The sequence below is a fragment of the Octopus sinensis genome, linkage group LG2 (assembly GCF_006345805.1).
Source record: "Octopus sinensis linkage group LG2, ASM634580v1, whole genome shotgun sequence".
In the NCBI taxonomy this organism is placed as follows: domain Eukaryota; kingdom Metazoa; phylum Mollusca; class Cephalopoda; order Octopoda; family Octopodidae; genus Octopus; species Octopus sinensis.
In genome coordinates, this window is record NC_042998.1 from 106,827,324 (window position 1) to 106,844,712 (window position 17,389).

At 35.8% G+C, this 17,389-nt stretch overlaps 1 protein-coding gene across 2 annotated transcripts in view; it reads left to right on the top strand.

Annotated features, from left to right (window-relative positions):
* LOC115222699 (spermatogenesis-associated serine-rich protein 1-like) overlaps positions 1-17,389 on the top strand; it is a 42,576-nt gene extending 25,187 nt beyond the window's left edge. Inside the window, exons 4-5 of one of the 2 annotated variants that reach the window (XM_036498791.1) lie at positions 526-533; positions 17,182-17,389. In XM_036498791.1, coding sequence (XP_036354684.1) covers positions 526-533; positions 17,182-17,216 — 43 coding nt within the window. In that variant the 3' untranslated portion in view covers positions 17,217-17,389. Of the gene's footprint in view, positions 1-525; positions 586-17,181 lie in introns of both variants that reach the window. The other variant, XM_029793025.2, reaches the window with a different exon arrangement.

Genomic DNA, 17,389 nt, shown 5'->3' on the forward strand with positions numbered 1-17,389 from the left:
TCGAAGCAATCATTGAAATTTAAAAATCTGTAAAAACTTTCCAGAAGTTTATCATTTAAATATATATGAGCATGTCTAGATATGCAACTATGTGCATGAGAATACATGCATAAAGCAAAGCATACAAATCTGCACATGTAAATAGATACATACATACATACATACATACATACATACATACATACATACATACATACATACATACATACCCTGTTGTTGATGTTGAAATTCCAATGAAGGAGCCTTGAATCTAGGTTAGAAACCGACTCTTTCTCTATTGGCAAGAAATCTTGAAATAAAACTGGACAATGACATACATACAGACACATATATGTCAGGCTTTCACACAGCTATGTCCATCAAACTCCAGTCACAACATTTCGATAAAGCTGAGGTTATAGTATAAGGCACTTGATCAAAAAGACATGCAGCGGAATCGAACTATGTGGCTGCATGGCAAATCGTTTAACCACAGTACTATACCTATTTATTCAACTTGTTTTTTTTTTATGCTGTTCCTTTCAGAATCGGAGGTAAGAAGGACGAAACTTTCATACCAATTTCAAAAGGGACTGTACACAAAACGTAAGTCATACTTACAAAATATTTGCACACACACTCGCAAAACGAAAGCTTAAAGATATTGAAGTAGAGACAGAGATGACGGGAAGTGGAAGAAACGGCAAAAATGTAATTTGTTAAACAATGCCAGAACACGCGCTCACGCATGCGCATGCACACACGCATGCGCATGCACACACGCACACATAGTGGCAGTCTCATACATACCACCATTCTCCATTTATACCCATCCACGCATACATATACACACATAGCGGTATGTGGGTGCAGACTCAGTCACCCACCCACTTGTACACGCATGTGTTAAGCTCACTCCCCTCTAAATTCATTCTTACCGGGTTACTCTGACTTTGTTTGACACCTGTATACCACTCTTTTCTTTCACCCCTACTTGTTACCTTCTCTTTACTACTACTCACTCTTTCACTTGCTAAAACCCACCCACAACTCACACGTTACTTCTACTGGTTAACTCTCTTCACTTTCCACTATTCTTTTAAAAGAGATAAATTCTGCCTCAATTGTTTTATATTACGAACATTCAAAAGTTCTTTTTTAAGCCAGATGTGTCAGTTTGAGTTTCACTCTGTTCAACACTGATAGTTCTCTTCCAGATTCTCATTACACATAACATCGATATTCTTTGTAGATTTTACCAGTTCCTCACCATACTTTTGACATCCCGTCGAACCTCTCTGGACTTTTTACCAGTAGTCAGTAATTTTTCTTCTTTTATCTTTTCTTTGGCTTTTCTTGTCTTCGCAGAACCTATGCCTTTTACTCTTGCATATTTTAGTTTAAACCCTTCTTCCGTGTTGAAACGTCACACATTCATACACTTGCACACACAGCTATCACACCTTCCATGTTCCTCTTGCAATCATTAGGTTTACCAACATCTTTTTCTGTCACACTCACATACTCGCTCTTACCTCACCTGCACATTTTCTTACAATCCACTTAACACACACACACCAGCACCTCCTACCCCACTAACGTACGCTACCATACTTCCATACTTGCACTTTCGTGTACACATACACGCGCTTCACCAAAATACATACCTACAACTCCCTTTCAGCCCACTTCCAGGCACGAATATACGCCTATGCTGCATATACACACATGCATACACCTCCCTTTTTAACTCTTCTCCATGGATCAGCATTTCTACCAGGTTTGTAACCCTTCACCTATTTACTTTTTTCACTTTCTCTTTCTCTTTCTCACTGACTCTTCCTTTTTCTCACTCCCTTTATGCTTTCGTCTTTCTTCTGATGAAGAACTAAGATGCAAAACATCAAAAACTTTCTCTTACTATTGAAGCGCTAAGCTAATACATATTTGTAAAAGCCTTCTCCTTCCTGCGTATTTTTTTTTATTGTTCATTGCATTTACACTATATACATACATATACATAAGCACACACACATACAAAGGGAGAGAGAGAGAGAGAGAGAGAGAGAGAGAGGAGAGAGAGAGAGAGAGAGACAGACAGACAGACAGACAGACAGACAGACAGAGACAGACAGAAAAAGAGAGTTTTTTCAAGTGAATTCATTTCTTGCCACTGAAGTTTCTTGCCACCGTGATCGTCAGATGAGAACCAAAATAACTCGGTGTAAACTTCTTTTCGCTATGTCTTTATGGATTGGATTGTTTATGAACTTTCCATGTGTCTGATTGGTGTCTGATTGGTGTGTGTGTGGTGTGTGTGTGTGTGTGTGTGTGTGTGTGTGTGTGTGTGTGTCGGCTACCATCCGTGTAGCATCTCTTATATTCCTTCCCATGACTTTCATCTCTTATGCTCCTGCCGTAAAGCTTCCCTTCCACACACGCCACCCACCTTCATTTAATTCGTCCTTAGTCGAAAGACACCTGTTGTTAATGTCCTATTGTTTGTATTTGTAACTGTACACCATTTCTACGTTCTTTTCGTCCTTGTTTTCGTATACATTCGCTTGCTTTCTTCCAATGAGTCTAGTGCTCTTAGCTTAGATTTTCTTGGGGCCGGCTCGATTGGAGCAGTATCGAGTGCAACCGACCAAAACTGCCAAGATGATCTGAAACTCAACTAAGGATAGGAAGCTCTGAATGACCCGTCCTTGTTTTTTCCTGTCCTTTTTTGTATCTTCTAACTGTCCGGATGTTTTGTTTTCGCCTGTTTCCTTCTTGCTCCTTGTTCCATTTTTTGTTTTCTCATATATATATATAATCAAAATAAGCAACATGAATAATTTCGGTAATTTGGTACGATCATCATTTTATTAAATATTGTAAGTATTACAACAGTTTTAAAATGTTGAGTAATCATCAGCCATTAATAGAGGTTTTCCATTAATACATAATTTTCATATCAATTGATAACATTATAGAGAATGTAGATATATAGACAAAGATGTCAATTTAAACATTAAGGTAGTAGAGTTTATCAACTGACTGAAGAATATTCAGAATATTCAGTTGTTTTGAACTTCTAGAAGGTTTGGGAAAAATGATCAATTAAAAGGAGACAAGAAAGATTTTCTATTTATAGAAATAGGGGTGAAATAGATGTCAAAGTTCTATATAAAGGAATTAAGGTAGAGGGAGGGTTGTAATGCTACAGAGGCTGTTTACAACTATTTGGCAAACAGATTTTGTATTAGGAAAACTAAGGCAATGTCAAATGGTCACAGTGACCACTTATAGAGAATACAGCGATTCTTTTATACTTATATACATCAACTTTATACTTAGCTGGTAGATTTTGAATATTCTGATACGTTGGATTAAAGGAGAAATTATAAATCTAATATTTATTCATTTTGGAGAAAAAATCTATCACTTATTATGAGTAGGCATAATACTCATTAACTGAGGACAAAAGTCTTATTAGTCAAGTGAATATATTAGGGCTCAAATATATATAATAGGAAAACTGGAAGAGGAGTAATCAAGAAGAAAGGTTTTCATAGGTTTAGAGAAGGTGATTTATTTTTATGAAGAGAAGTAATTTAGAAGAGTAAATTACTCAGATTTCGTAGATAGTGAAATGTTATTAATGAATTAAAATATAGAATCTGTTAGACATAATATTTACTACCCGCGGAGAAAGGCTAATTAGTTAAGTAAAAATATCCTAGGTTAATGATATATTAAGAAATGGAAGTGAGATAATCAAGGTGAACTTTAAGGACATAGACTTTATACTATTTAGTATAGGAGATTATCAAAAAAAGAAAATAGGGGGAATTTAATTCCAAGTTTGCAATGAAGTTTTTTTAGTAATCTATGTATGTTGAATTAAAAACCAGTATGGTATATTCATTCTTATTTGGTTAAAAAGAATTAGAATTTGAAAAATTTAGGAATAGTTACAATATTATCATTTAAAATATTTAAACGTACGGGTTGTGCGATGTATGCAAGATACTCCCATATATATATATATATATATATATATATATATATATATATATATATATATATATATATAGATAGATAGATAGATAGATAGATAGATAGACAGATAGATAGATAGATAGATAGATAGATAGATAGATAGATAGATAGATAGATAGATAGATAGATAGATAGATAGATAGATAGATACCTTGTTTCGAATTTGTGTGAATGTACAGAAAAATATATCAGCTGAATAAAATTAAAACCTGGGAAGGTTTTCACGTATTTATGGTATTTTACCATTAAAAAAATTTTGTAATGCTCATAAAGTTAAATTAGTACTTTCATACATCGAGTAATGATCAGATTTCAAATGTGTTTAACTGACAGTTGAGTTCTTGTCAATTTTAGTCCCTCTCAGAACGCTCCAACAAGCTGAAGTTTTAGAATAGGTTTTTAACCAATCCACATGCATCTCAAACATGCCGGTTTGCCAAGCGTACCAATATTCTGTAATTCGTTTATATTTATAAGCTAAAGATATTTTTTTAACCCACATCATTAACTGGTTGTGATATTATTGCTATTATTTCCGTTCAGAACAGGTTTGAACATTTTGATAAATCGTTTTTCTTTTATCTTTCTTCCAACCACACTTGTGTGTCATGTAGTTTGTGGAAATGAAAAATTAGAGACATTTTCTGATCACATGTCTCTATATGTTCGCTCAATGGAATTTGGCGAACATCGGTGTTCCGGATTTGTTGTCTGTGAACTCGTGAGCATTCCAATAATGCATTCTCTGTCTCGCCTATATATAATTCCTCGCAATTCGGACATTTAATGCAGTAGATAAAATTTCTGCTTTTACAGTTCATATCTGCGTTTGCGAAAATCTGTCCACTTTTTGTTCTTATGGACCTACTAGCATGCATGTATTGACAGGTTCCACATCTGTTATCATTACACTTGGATACTGTGAATGCTTTATCATGTTTGTTCGGGTTGAATTTTGCCTTTGTTAATAGTTTCTTTAGATTATGTGGTTGCCTTTTGCTTCAGATAAGTGTTCGATTAGTTTTTATGTTTTTTTGAATTTTTCTCTTTGTTTTATGATTGGCAAATTTGTTTTGATGGTGTTAAAATATTTTGGTGATGCGGATTTTGTGTTACTAGAAATAGCGTTGTGTTCTTTTGATGGGTTCGTCTTTATCGTGCTGTCCTAAGTTGTTCTGTAGGTGCCACTTTTGCTCTCTATATACTATTTTCTATAAGTAGGAGAGGGTAATTTTGCTTGAGCAGAAATCCTTTGAGTTCTATAAGCCGTGTGTTTCTGATATTTGGATCATCGACTATAGTACAAATTTTCCTGGCTAGACAGTACGGGATGTTGCGTTTAGTGTGTGTTGGGTGGCATGATTTGAAATTTAGGTACTGGTATGTATCGGTGCTTTTTTAATAAATATCAGTTGTGATTGTGGTGTTGTTTTTAATTATCATTATGTCAAGAAATGGCAATTGTGTTTTGCTCATTTCTCTTGTAAATTTGAGACTAAGGTGTACATTGTCGAGGGGGCTGCTGAATTCTTCCAGATTTTCTAGGAATTTGATCCAAATTAGGAAACAATCATCGAGGTATCTTTTCCATGTGTCTTCTATATTTCTTTTAAAGGTCATGCCGTAATTCTCTTCAATTTTTTAATATAGGTTTTGTTCCACATATCCCAATATTGAGTTCACGAAAACTGGAGTAAATCGCATCCCCATAGCTGTGCTTTGAACTTGGAGGTAGCTTTTTTTCCGTTGAAAAGGAATGTATTGTTTTTGAGAATGAGGCTGACCGCGTCTAGTATGAAGGTTACAGTAAATCTACTGGGGATCACTTCTCTATGTTTCTCGACCTAATATTTTATGGTAGTAAGTCCTAAATCATATGGAATGTTCGTATATTGTCCGCACCCCTCGCACCCCTATTATTTACTTCCTTCTCCAAATCCACAAACCTAACAACCCTGATTGCCCCATCGTCTCTGTCTCCAGATATCTTGACCGTGTCCTTGCCCCCTAGTGTCTTCTCTCCCCTCTCACATCTATGACACCAACCACGCGTTTCGTTTGTTCAACTCTTCCTCCTTCCCTCCTGGCCCCTCTAAACTTCTCTTCACTCTCGTCATTCAGAGCCTTTACACGGTGATCCCTCATCACGAGGGGCTGCGTACACTCCAACATTTCCTTGACCTTCGACCATACCCCCAACCTGTCACATCCACACTCGTTCGTCTGGCCGAACGTGTCCTCTCACTCAAATGCTTCTCATTCGCTGGTGATTTTTACCAGCAATTCTCGGGAGTGGCCATGGGAACGAGAATGGGCCCCAACTATGCTAACCTGTTCGTTGGTCCCACTACCGAACTATACGGCCGTTATATTGACGACTGTATCATCGCGACCTCACTCCAGTACGACCCCTCCACTTCGCACATCTTCCCTAACCGACCCCACCCCACCCCTACACAATCCAACCCTACCTTCCCTATCATCCCACCAACACATACCCTACCCCTACCCCCACCCTCAGCTTACCTAATACTCCACCTCTACCCACAACCCACCGTTGCTTTCCCCACTCTCGCCTCCCCAACCTCCCAAACACCATTACTTCACACACACCTACTCCATACACCACCATACCACACATCACATCACACCACCATGCACACATTACCACTGGCCACTTCCCAGCTCCACATCCACACACCTACATATACACACATGCACACGTCAAGGTCACCAACTCTCTTCCACACGCACATACATACTCTCATATACACATGCACGCACACCTTTGTTTTGGGATCACCACTACTTTATTATCTCCTCTTCTTCCTAGTTCTCCTGTGTGACCCCTCTGTACGACATTCTCCATGATAGATCGCTAGCCACTGCTCATTCTTTATTTTCTCTCCTTGTTTCTTTCTGTGTTCCTTTCTGTGGACGAGCTAGGCTCGAAACGTTACTTTTTCACTTCCCGAGGGTTAAACTAATACATCTGTTTGTTGTCTACACCACCTGTTTTCGTCTTTCATTTTTTGTGAATTCCCCCTATATATGTGTGTGTGTGTGTGTGTGCGTGTGTGTGTGTGTCTGTCTGTCTGTCTGTGTGTCTGTGTGTGTATGTGTGTGTGTGTTTTTCTGTGTACACATATATATATATGCATATATATGTGTATGTACATATCTGTCAATTTATCTCTCTCTCTCTCTCTCTCTCTCTCTCTCTCTCTATATATATATATATATATATATATATATATATATATATATATATATATATATATATATAAGAAAAGAGAGAAAACGCACACTATTTTCATAGTTTTGATATATTTTTTATTTATTTTATAAATGAAAGAGTATGTTATAAGTTATGTCCACAGCCTGAACAAGTTATAACACAACCTGAACAATTTATAATATAAATTAGATTCTCGGAAGCACAAGTGAAGTTGGTTTTAATTGTGAACCTCTGTCCTTGTTTGAATAGGAATTCTGATCTTTCCTGCAGGTTGGGACATGTTCCACAGTTTGGCCGTCCACATTTTTTATCCATTGGTTTCGTTGCTGTTGTGTGAAGCTTCGCATTTGTCAGAAGTCTTTTCAGCGATTTGTGTAGCTTTTTGCATTTGATGAATTTATATATTTTCAGAACGTTGTTCATTTTTAGATTCCTAGTAAGCATAGGTAAATTTTGTACAATAGTGTTGTATGCCGCATTGTTTCTAGGTTGTGTGTGGATATATATGGTAGTGTTTTGAGATGTGGTGTGGTGCTATGTATTGTTTCCTAATTTCTTGGAACGCTTCATCCCATCGTCTATAAGTGAGGGTGGATATTGTCTTTTTGCTAGTGTTGTTCTGAGGTCTTGAAGACGGAGGTCCTAGGTATTTCCATCAGACACTATTGTGCAAATCCTTTTTGCTAAATTGAAAGGAATATCCCTTTTGATGTGTTTCGGGTGGCATGAGCTAAATAGAAGATATTGTTTCCTTTTTTTAAATCATAATGTTGACTTTTTTATCATAGGATAAAATTAAGTCAACATCCAAATTGTAACTGACATTTATCATAAACCAACAAACTCGAAACAATATCGTCTACTATAGCTTCAGGCCGAACAAAGCCTCGTGAGTGGATTCGGTGGAGGGAAACTGGAAGAAGCCCGTCGTATACATATATAAGTATATATTTGTGTATGTGTGTTTGTCTCCCCCCCCCCGCCATCGCTTGACAACCGATGCTGGTGTATTTATGCCCCCGTAACGTAGCGGTTCAGCAAAAAGGAAAGACCAATAGAATAAGTACTAGGCTAACAAAGGATAAGTTATGGGGGCGATTTCTTTGACTAAATCCCTTTAAGCGGATACTCCAGCATAGCCGCAGTCAAATGAGTGAAACAAGTAAAAGAATAAAAGAATATATGTGTGTATGTAGTTTACATCATAAGAATTTAGACACGACGGGAGAACATGTAATAATTCGTTTTTAACAGCTGAATAGGGAGTAGATAAATCTATAAATAATAGCGTGTAAATATTGTTTTGGTTCACATAATGTGGGTTCGAGTCCCAGAGACAGCCTGCGACATTTTTCTATTTGCACATTGTGGCCATTTTATATTTTTTATTTTGCGCATGTGCATTGTGTGTTTTGATTTTGTCGACTATACAGTATAGTAGGGTCAGTTGGGTATTGTCTGTGAGAAAGACAGCACATGATGCAATTCACTCTGCCAGAAATTTGGAAAGGACATGCTTTACTGCTTGGCATTCGCGCCAAAAGCTCTTATACGAATATTTCAGACTGTTTGGGACTCAATCTGAGGACAGTGCAGAGAATTCGGAAGGAGTTAGATGAGCCTAATAGTCATTAGAAGGTACGGCAGCTCGGAAAACAACTCACTCTGACACTTCTGATAAGGAAAGAACTTCTAAATTTGTTGGTGAGATCCAGGCCATGATTGACAATGATCCCTCCAAGTCAATCAGATCCATCGCCAAGGACATAGGTGTGTTTGAGTTTCTTATTAGGCGGGTAGTGCATGAAGACATTCGGTATTCCTCATACAAGATGAGAAAAGGCCCAATTTCTATCCCAAGCCATCGTGGGCAAGAGGAAAGACCGCTCTAAGAAGTTTTTGAACAAACTCAAGCATCCCCTCCAACCAAACATGCTTTGTTTTTATCTTAGAGGAGAGGAATGTCTGCCAAGATCAGATGGTGAACACATAGAACAAGCTTTGGCTTGCAGTATCCCCAAAACATGTACCGAGAGTATAAACAGAGTATAAACATCCAATCAGCATCATGGTTTTTAGAGTGATCACTAGTAATGGCAACGTTATGCCTCCATTCATCTTCACACATGGCCTCAAACTCAACACGGAGGCCTACATCAAGTACCAGGAATAGGTAGTACCGCCCTGGATCAAGAGTTGGCTGCTGGAAGACCCTATGTTTAGCAACAGAACTCTGCATCATGCTACACAAGCTGGAGAACTCAGTCATGGCTGTCAGACAATTTCTGTGACCACATCATCCCTAACATCTGGTTACCTAACTCCCAGACTGCAACCTTCTTGATTATTAAGTGTGGGGCGCAGTTGAGCGAGAGACCAACAAAACTCCTTGTAACACCAAAGATGAACCGAAGGCAAAGATTATGGCAGTATTCACCAACTTAAACAAGGAGGACGTCTAGAAGAGTTGTAGAAAATTCCGTAGTCGTCTGGAGGCCGTGGCTGAAGCCAATGGCGATTTTATTGAATAAATTTACTATTTAGTATTTCAAAATATTTTCATGTAATTTTGGTAAATATATCTGTTAAAATTAGATGTCAGTGTTATTTTTATTTTTGCGTAATTTAGACGACAATTTATTCCCCCACCCAACTGTATATATATATATATATATATATATATATATATATATATATATTATATATATATATATATAATAGAAATATTAAAATAACTAAGTCTCTCTAAAAGAGAACAGCGGCAGCGTTCCCGGAAAATAATAGTTATCGCCATACTAATATGGCATTCTTATAAAAATAAGAAAAAAGCTGTCCGCTTATTAGCTCCATGAGGCCATCGCCTTAAGTTAGCTATTTGATACACAACTGTATCCATATAACCTTCGAACAAGGGAGGTCAGTCGCTCCACACTACTTGACCGGCAAGTAGTGTGGAGCGACTGACCTCCCTTGTTCGAAGGTTATATGGATACAGTTGTGTATCAAATAGCTAACTTAAGGCGATGGCCTCATGGAGCTAATAAGCGGACAGCTTTTTTCTTATTTTTATAAGAATGCCATATTAGTATGGCGATAACTATTATTTTCCGGGAACGCTGCCGCTGTTCTCTTTTAGAGAGACTTAGTTATTTTAATATTTCTATTATTGAAAACAAGTGGATGTATTCCACCGAAACTAGGTAAATAAAACCATCGAACAGAGATTGTCGGAAGCGACACCTACTGGCTGGCTACGCTGCATTGAAAAGGGGCAATACCCCGAAACGCGTCTGTAGCTGCCGGTCAAGTAGTGTGGAGCGACTGACCTCCCTTGTTCGAAGGTTATATGGATACAGTTGTGTATCAAATAGCTAACTTAAGGCGATGGCCTCATGGAGCTAATAAGCGGACAGCTTTTTTCTTATTTTTATAAGAATGCCATATTAGTATGGCGATAACTATATATATATATATATATATATATATATATAATATATATATATACAGAAGGAGAAAGAGAGAGATAGACATACACAGATACATATGTAATATATATATATATATATATATATATATATAATATATATATATATATTGTATGTGTGTGTGTGTGTGTGTGTGTGTACATATTCTCTTATATCTGAAAGGAGCAGGCGAGAAGGACCCGTATTATAGACTTATGTTTCATTTAACCAGAATCCGCAGTTGATTATATCTGAGTGTACATACAGAAAAAAAAAAAACAGGCGGGATTGCTTGTAAAATATTTAATTACGCCACCTTACGTATTTTTCATTAATTCAGATGTTTGCTTATCCGATAATGACAACACTGCCACTAATCCAGTAAGCCAGCAAGATTACAAATCAAGGAATTATATAGTTTATATTACATAAACAAATAACCATTCTTTGTCAATAAAACATTTCCTGTTTTGTTTTTTATACATGCATACACATACACATACACACATGCATATACTACAAGATGTGTATATCGTGTATACATGCTCAATCACAGTCATGAATACGCACACACATATATGAAATATCTATTATTAATGGTATTTTTTTACAGTGATGATTCAACGATACTGACTTCTCGATACAGCGTTTGGTAAAATGAAAATTATAATATATACTTACTAGAGTACCCGAACCGTGAATAATGAAGGGGGTTGTTGTTGAAAAATTATTACCCGAAGAAAGTTGATCATTAGAGGATAAGAAAGTAAATAAAAATGCCAAAATAATTGGAAAATAAGGAAATTATATTTATCACCCCCAAAATACTATACACGTATGGTTCTCTGCAGAAACTCACGAAGAACAACATTTCTTGTGTAGACATGGGGATGTATTAACACACCTTCTGACATTTTTAATCTGTAATTAAAAAGTGTTACTAACCCAAATCCCAACCCAGATTAAGTCATTTCGCAGCGTAGAGTACAGACACAGCGGTAAGTAATGACAGTTGCGATATCGGGCAAATCATCTGAATTTATGAACATTGAAACATTATGGTACAATATGGGTAGTAGAATGAACATCCGAATACAACAAAAAATAAATAAAACAACCCCAGCAAGTAGGTGGAGACCTTGTTTGAAAATTTAGGGAGAAAGATTTTTATTGATTTCAGTGGTCATTGCTCCATAGTATGGCCACAACTTACCTCAAAAGAACGGTTCGGGCTACAGCAATGATGAAGAAATTCTTATAAATGCTGCGATGCACAGCAAATCGTCAAAATTTATGAATATTAGAACATAAGTTAAACATTAATAAGCAGAATGAACTTTGGAATACAAATGATAAACAGAACAACTCCAGCTAGTGCCGAATGATTTAGAAAGTATATTCGTATAGAGTAGAACAAATACAACACCTTCAAACGCTTATGTGTTACTCGCAAAAAAATGACATTTAGCGTATTATATATGTGTGTGTGTATGTATGCGCATATATATAATATATATATATATATATATATATATATATATATATATATATACAGGGTTGGCCAAAAGTCACCTGACAGTTAATCAAAACCATTTAATTCCAAGATCAAACAAAAAATTATTTTATGAGACTTCCCTAATGAATAGACAAATGTTGAAAAAACCCCAGTGATTTTAATTCACAGCATTCAATTGTTAAACGTTCATAATTGGAACGAAGAAATAAAATTGAATATTAAGTATTTATAGAATTTTGATTTACTGTCGAGTGACTTTTGGCCAACCCTGTATATGTGTGCGTGTGTGTGGAGAGAGAGAGAGAGAGAGAGAGAGAGAGAGAGAGAGAGAGAGAGAGAGAGAGAGAGAAGAGGTGCATTTTACCACGCAGGAAAAAATATGAGAGAATTTGTTTTGAGGTTTGAAAATACGTCTGAATCGCAAAACGTGTAGTATTTATTCAAATACCAAACCGGTTTCGAAAATCCCAATTTATTCGTGAAAATCGAGCAGAAACAACATATATAAACCGAAAAGTTTAAGTAGCACGCTTTTTCAGGGATTCGAAACTCAAACTCCAATAACACCTCACACCTTCTCAAACATCAAATATCAAGAAAAACAAATATACATCGAGCCAGCTGAAGCAGTGGCTTCTTAAGGGAACCTACTAATCGGAACGCTAGATGACCATCAGACAAAAACTGGTTACCAGGAGGAAGTCAGCCAAGCAAAAGGCTGAACTTTGCCAAAACAAAAATATTTTATCTAAAACGGAAAATATTTTTGATCAAAATTAATGAAGTCACAAAACTTATAACCAATCGGGACAAAAGACATCATCAAAATTACAACCAATCAAAACTTGATCCTTTACCGTAAAAACATGTATATGTATTAAAAGGTTTGGATATAACATTTCGAACTCAATAACAAGCGAACAAGGTAAAGAGACACGTGCACTTCGACTGAAATTGAGAAAAGAACTCCAACATGCATCACGACAAACTATAAAACGAAAAAAATTCTTTCTTTCCATCTTTTTCTCTTCTTTCTTTTATTGCTTTATAAAAATTCAGTATGACTGAACTTTCAATTATGTATATTTGTTATGATCTCCATTAAATATTTACATTATATTACAGTTTATCCCTGTGGAACTCATTGAGGTTTCTGTAAACGTTTGAACATTTGATTGCTTAAAAGTTTTTCCGAATTTTACCTTGTAATTATAAGCTCTCCTAAACCCCTTATTTATAAATTTTTACCTTGATGAGCAAAAACAAAAGCAAAAAAAGAAACTATCGAAACCGGTTTGGTATTTGAATAAATCTCTTGCAAAATTTAAAAACGACAACACGTTTCGAGATTCAGGTGCATTTTCAAACCCCAAAATTTTCATATCTATATATATATATATATATATATATAATATATATATATATATTATATATATATATATATATATATATATATATATATATATACAGGGTTGGCCAAAAGTCACCTGACAGTTAATCAAAACCATTTAATTCCAAGATCAAACAAAAAATTATTTTATGAGACTTCCCTAATGAATAGACAAATGTTGAAAAAACCCCAGTGATTTTAATTCACAGCATTCAATTGTTAAACGTTCATAATTGGAACGAAGAAATAAAATTGAATATTAAGTATTTATAGAATTTTGATTTACTGTCGAGTGACTTTTGGCCAACCCTGTATATGTGTGCGTGTGTGTGGAGAGAGAGAGAGAGAAGAGGTGCATTTTACCACGCAGGAAAAAATATGAGAGAATTTGTTTTGAGGTTTGAAAATACGTCTGAATCGCAAAACGTGTAGTATTTATTCAAATACCAAACCGGTTTCGAAAATCCCAATTTATTCGTGAAAATCGAGCAGAAACAACATATATAAACCGAAAAGTTTAAGTAGCACGCTTTTTCAGGGATTCGAAACTCAAACTCCAATAACACCTCACACCTTCTCAAACATCAAATATCAAGAAAAACAAATATACATCGAGCCAGCTGAAGCAGTGGCTTCTTAAGGGAACCTACTAATCGGAACGCTAGATGACCATCAGACAAAAACTGGTTACCAGGAGGAAGTCAGCCAAGCAAAAGGCTGAACTTTGCCAAAACAAAAATATTTTATCTAAAACGGAAAATATTTTTGATCAAAATTAATGAAGTCACAAAACTTATAACCAATCGGGACAAAAGACATCATCAAAATTACAACCAATCAAAACTTGATCCTTTACCGTAAAAACATGTATATGTATTAAAAGGTTTGGATATAACATTTCGAACTCAATAACAAGCGAACAAGGTAAAGAGACACGTGCACTTCGACTGAAATTGAGAAAAGAACTCCAACATGCATCACGACAAACTATAAAACGAAAAAAATTCTTTCTTTCCATCTTTTTCTCTTCTTTCTTTTATTGCTTTATAAAAATTCAGTATGACTGAACTTTCAATTATGTATATTTGTTATGATCTCCATTAAATATTTACATTATATTACAGTTTATCCCTGTGGAACTCATTGAGGTTTCTGTAAACGTTTGAACATTTGATTGCTTAAAAGTTTTTCCGAATTTTACCTTGTAATTATAAGCTCTCCTAAACCCCTTATTTATAAATTTTTACCTTGATGAGCAAAAACAAAAGCAAAAAAAGAAACTATCGAAACCGGTTTGGTATTTGAAAAAATCTCTTGCAAAATTTAAAAACGACAACACGTTTCGAGATTCAGGTGCATTTTCAAACCCCAAAATTTTCATATCTATATATATATATATATATATATATATATATATATATAATATATATATATATATATATATATATATCGGGTTGGCAACTAAGTTCCCGCCGTTTTTTTTAAATTTGGAATTTATTGCGTTTTTAAATTTGGAATATATTCTTTTCGAGAATTCTATTTTTGAATCACTTTAGAATCTATTTTGCTTATTTTTTTCCTAGTAAATTTTAGTTAACTTTTGTTTATTTTCAGATCATTAAAATGGAATGTCAAGTAAAGAAAAACAAGCCATTTTCGACACCTTCTTTTTGCTTTTAATCAAGGTTCTAAGGCCGCAAAAGCTGCTCGCAACATTTGTGCTGTGTATGGAGAGGGTGCCATAGCTGAAAGAACCACTCGTGATTAGTAAGCCAAGTTCAAAAATGGAAATTTTGACCTCAAAGACGCACCTCGTTCTGGTTGTCCAGTTGAGTTCGATGAAGAGCAATTAAACTAACTTTTGCACGAAAATTCTCGTCAAACGACAAAGGAACTGGCAGAAAAAATGGAATGCTCCCACACTGCTATAGAGAAGCATCTTAACTCGATGGGAAAGGTTCAGAAGTATGGAGCATGGGTTCCGCATACTTTAAGTGACAACAACAAAAATCAGCGACCCACAATCTCCGCTGGTCTGCTTGCTCGTCACCGCTCAACTCATGGACACAGTCAACGATTTCTTTACCGAATCGTTACTGGTGACGGAAAATGGTGCCTGTACATCAATATGAAGCAGCGTAAGGAATGGCTTAGCCCCAGTAAACAAGCGACACCGCGCGTGAAACAAGATCTTCGCGTAAAATGATGTTGTGCGTATGGTGGGACTGGGAAGGGATTATCCATTACGAATTGCTTGAACGGAACCAAACGGTTAACGCCGAACTCTATGTTCAACAGATAGAACGACTCAACACGGCTATTCAAGAGAAAAGACCTAATCGGCAGCATGGAGTTCTTCTGCTGCACGACAACGCCCGCCCTCATATCGCCAATATGATCAAAGAAGCCATTCAAATGCATGGCTGGGAAGTGCTGCCACACCCGCCGTACTCTCCTGATTTAGCACCAACGGATTTCTACCTCTTTAGATCTCTTCCAAGTGCTATGCACGGAGTTTCGTTCAATACTAATGCAGAATTGAGAGCTTGGTTAGATCAATCTTTTGAGTTGAAATCGGGTGATTTCTACCAACGAGGTATTGAAAATCTTGTTGAACGTTTGGAAGAAATTGTAAACAAGGGTTAATACATTATTGATTAATTAGTTGTTTTTTTTATCAAACCTTTTAAAAGATTTAAATTTAAAAAACGGCGGGAACTTAGTTGCCAACCCAATATATATATATATATATTATATATATATATATATATATATATATATATATATATATATATATATATATATATATATATATATATATATATATATATATATATATATATGCGTGTGTCTGTGTGTGCAGCAAAGATTTTGTATAGAGTAAGTGGTAGTGGGCTGAAGCAGTAAGTATAGCTGCAAAGAGGAATGGATGAAGGACAAAAAAATGTATCATCATCATGCATTATCCGCTTTCAGCGGATTGGATACCATGAATTGCAGTGTCAGCTTTTATGCTGTCATGGTATTTTAAAACTTTTCAATTCTTGATATTATACAAATACATATCTCTTGAGGGGTTTTCATCCCTTCTTTCCGTGCATTTTGTCTTCTACTGGAAGTCTCTAAAAGTCGTTTTATCTCATTATCGTCGTACTCATAAAAAAGTCAAATAATATAAAAAAAATATATAATAGATCCAACTAGGGAGTTTCTATATGGCTACCCGAACTGCTAAAAATAGCAATCAAATCGCCCTCAAATTTCACAACTATCTCTCTCATAAAAGAAGGTCACAGTGAATAATGTGGTCCTGGGTTACATTATGGTTGGAAAAAAAGACGGTATGGTCGCAACTGGAACGTCTTTAGTCATAGATCTGCTACCAACTAACTAACATCACTCTCCTACACCAATAGCTGTAACTACTCTGCTACTGCTGCTGCTGCTGTTGCTGCAACTACTACTACTACTACTACTACTACTACTACTACTACTACTACTACTACTACTACTACTACTACTACTACAGTTGTTTTGTTTATTTCAGATTATTTGCTAGTAACAGAAGGCAACAGCAACTGACAGAGGAAGTGCAAGCAGTGATTGAACTGGATAATTGGCGCCCAGCCCCTCCGCTGAAGTTCTATAAAGGAATACCTACTTCATAGTAGTTCAGGACAAAAAAAAGGATTAATCGCAGAAAAACCCCACGTTTCATGTAAATTTTCACTAACTCCATAACTTTGGTCTAAAAA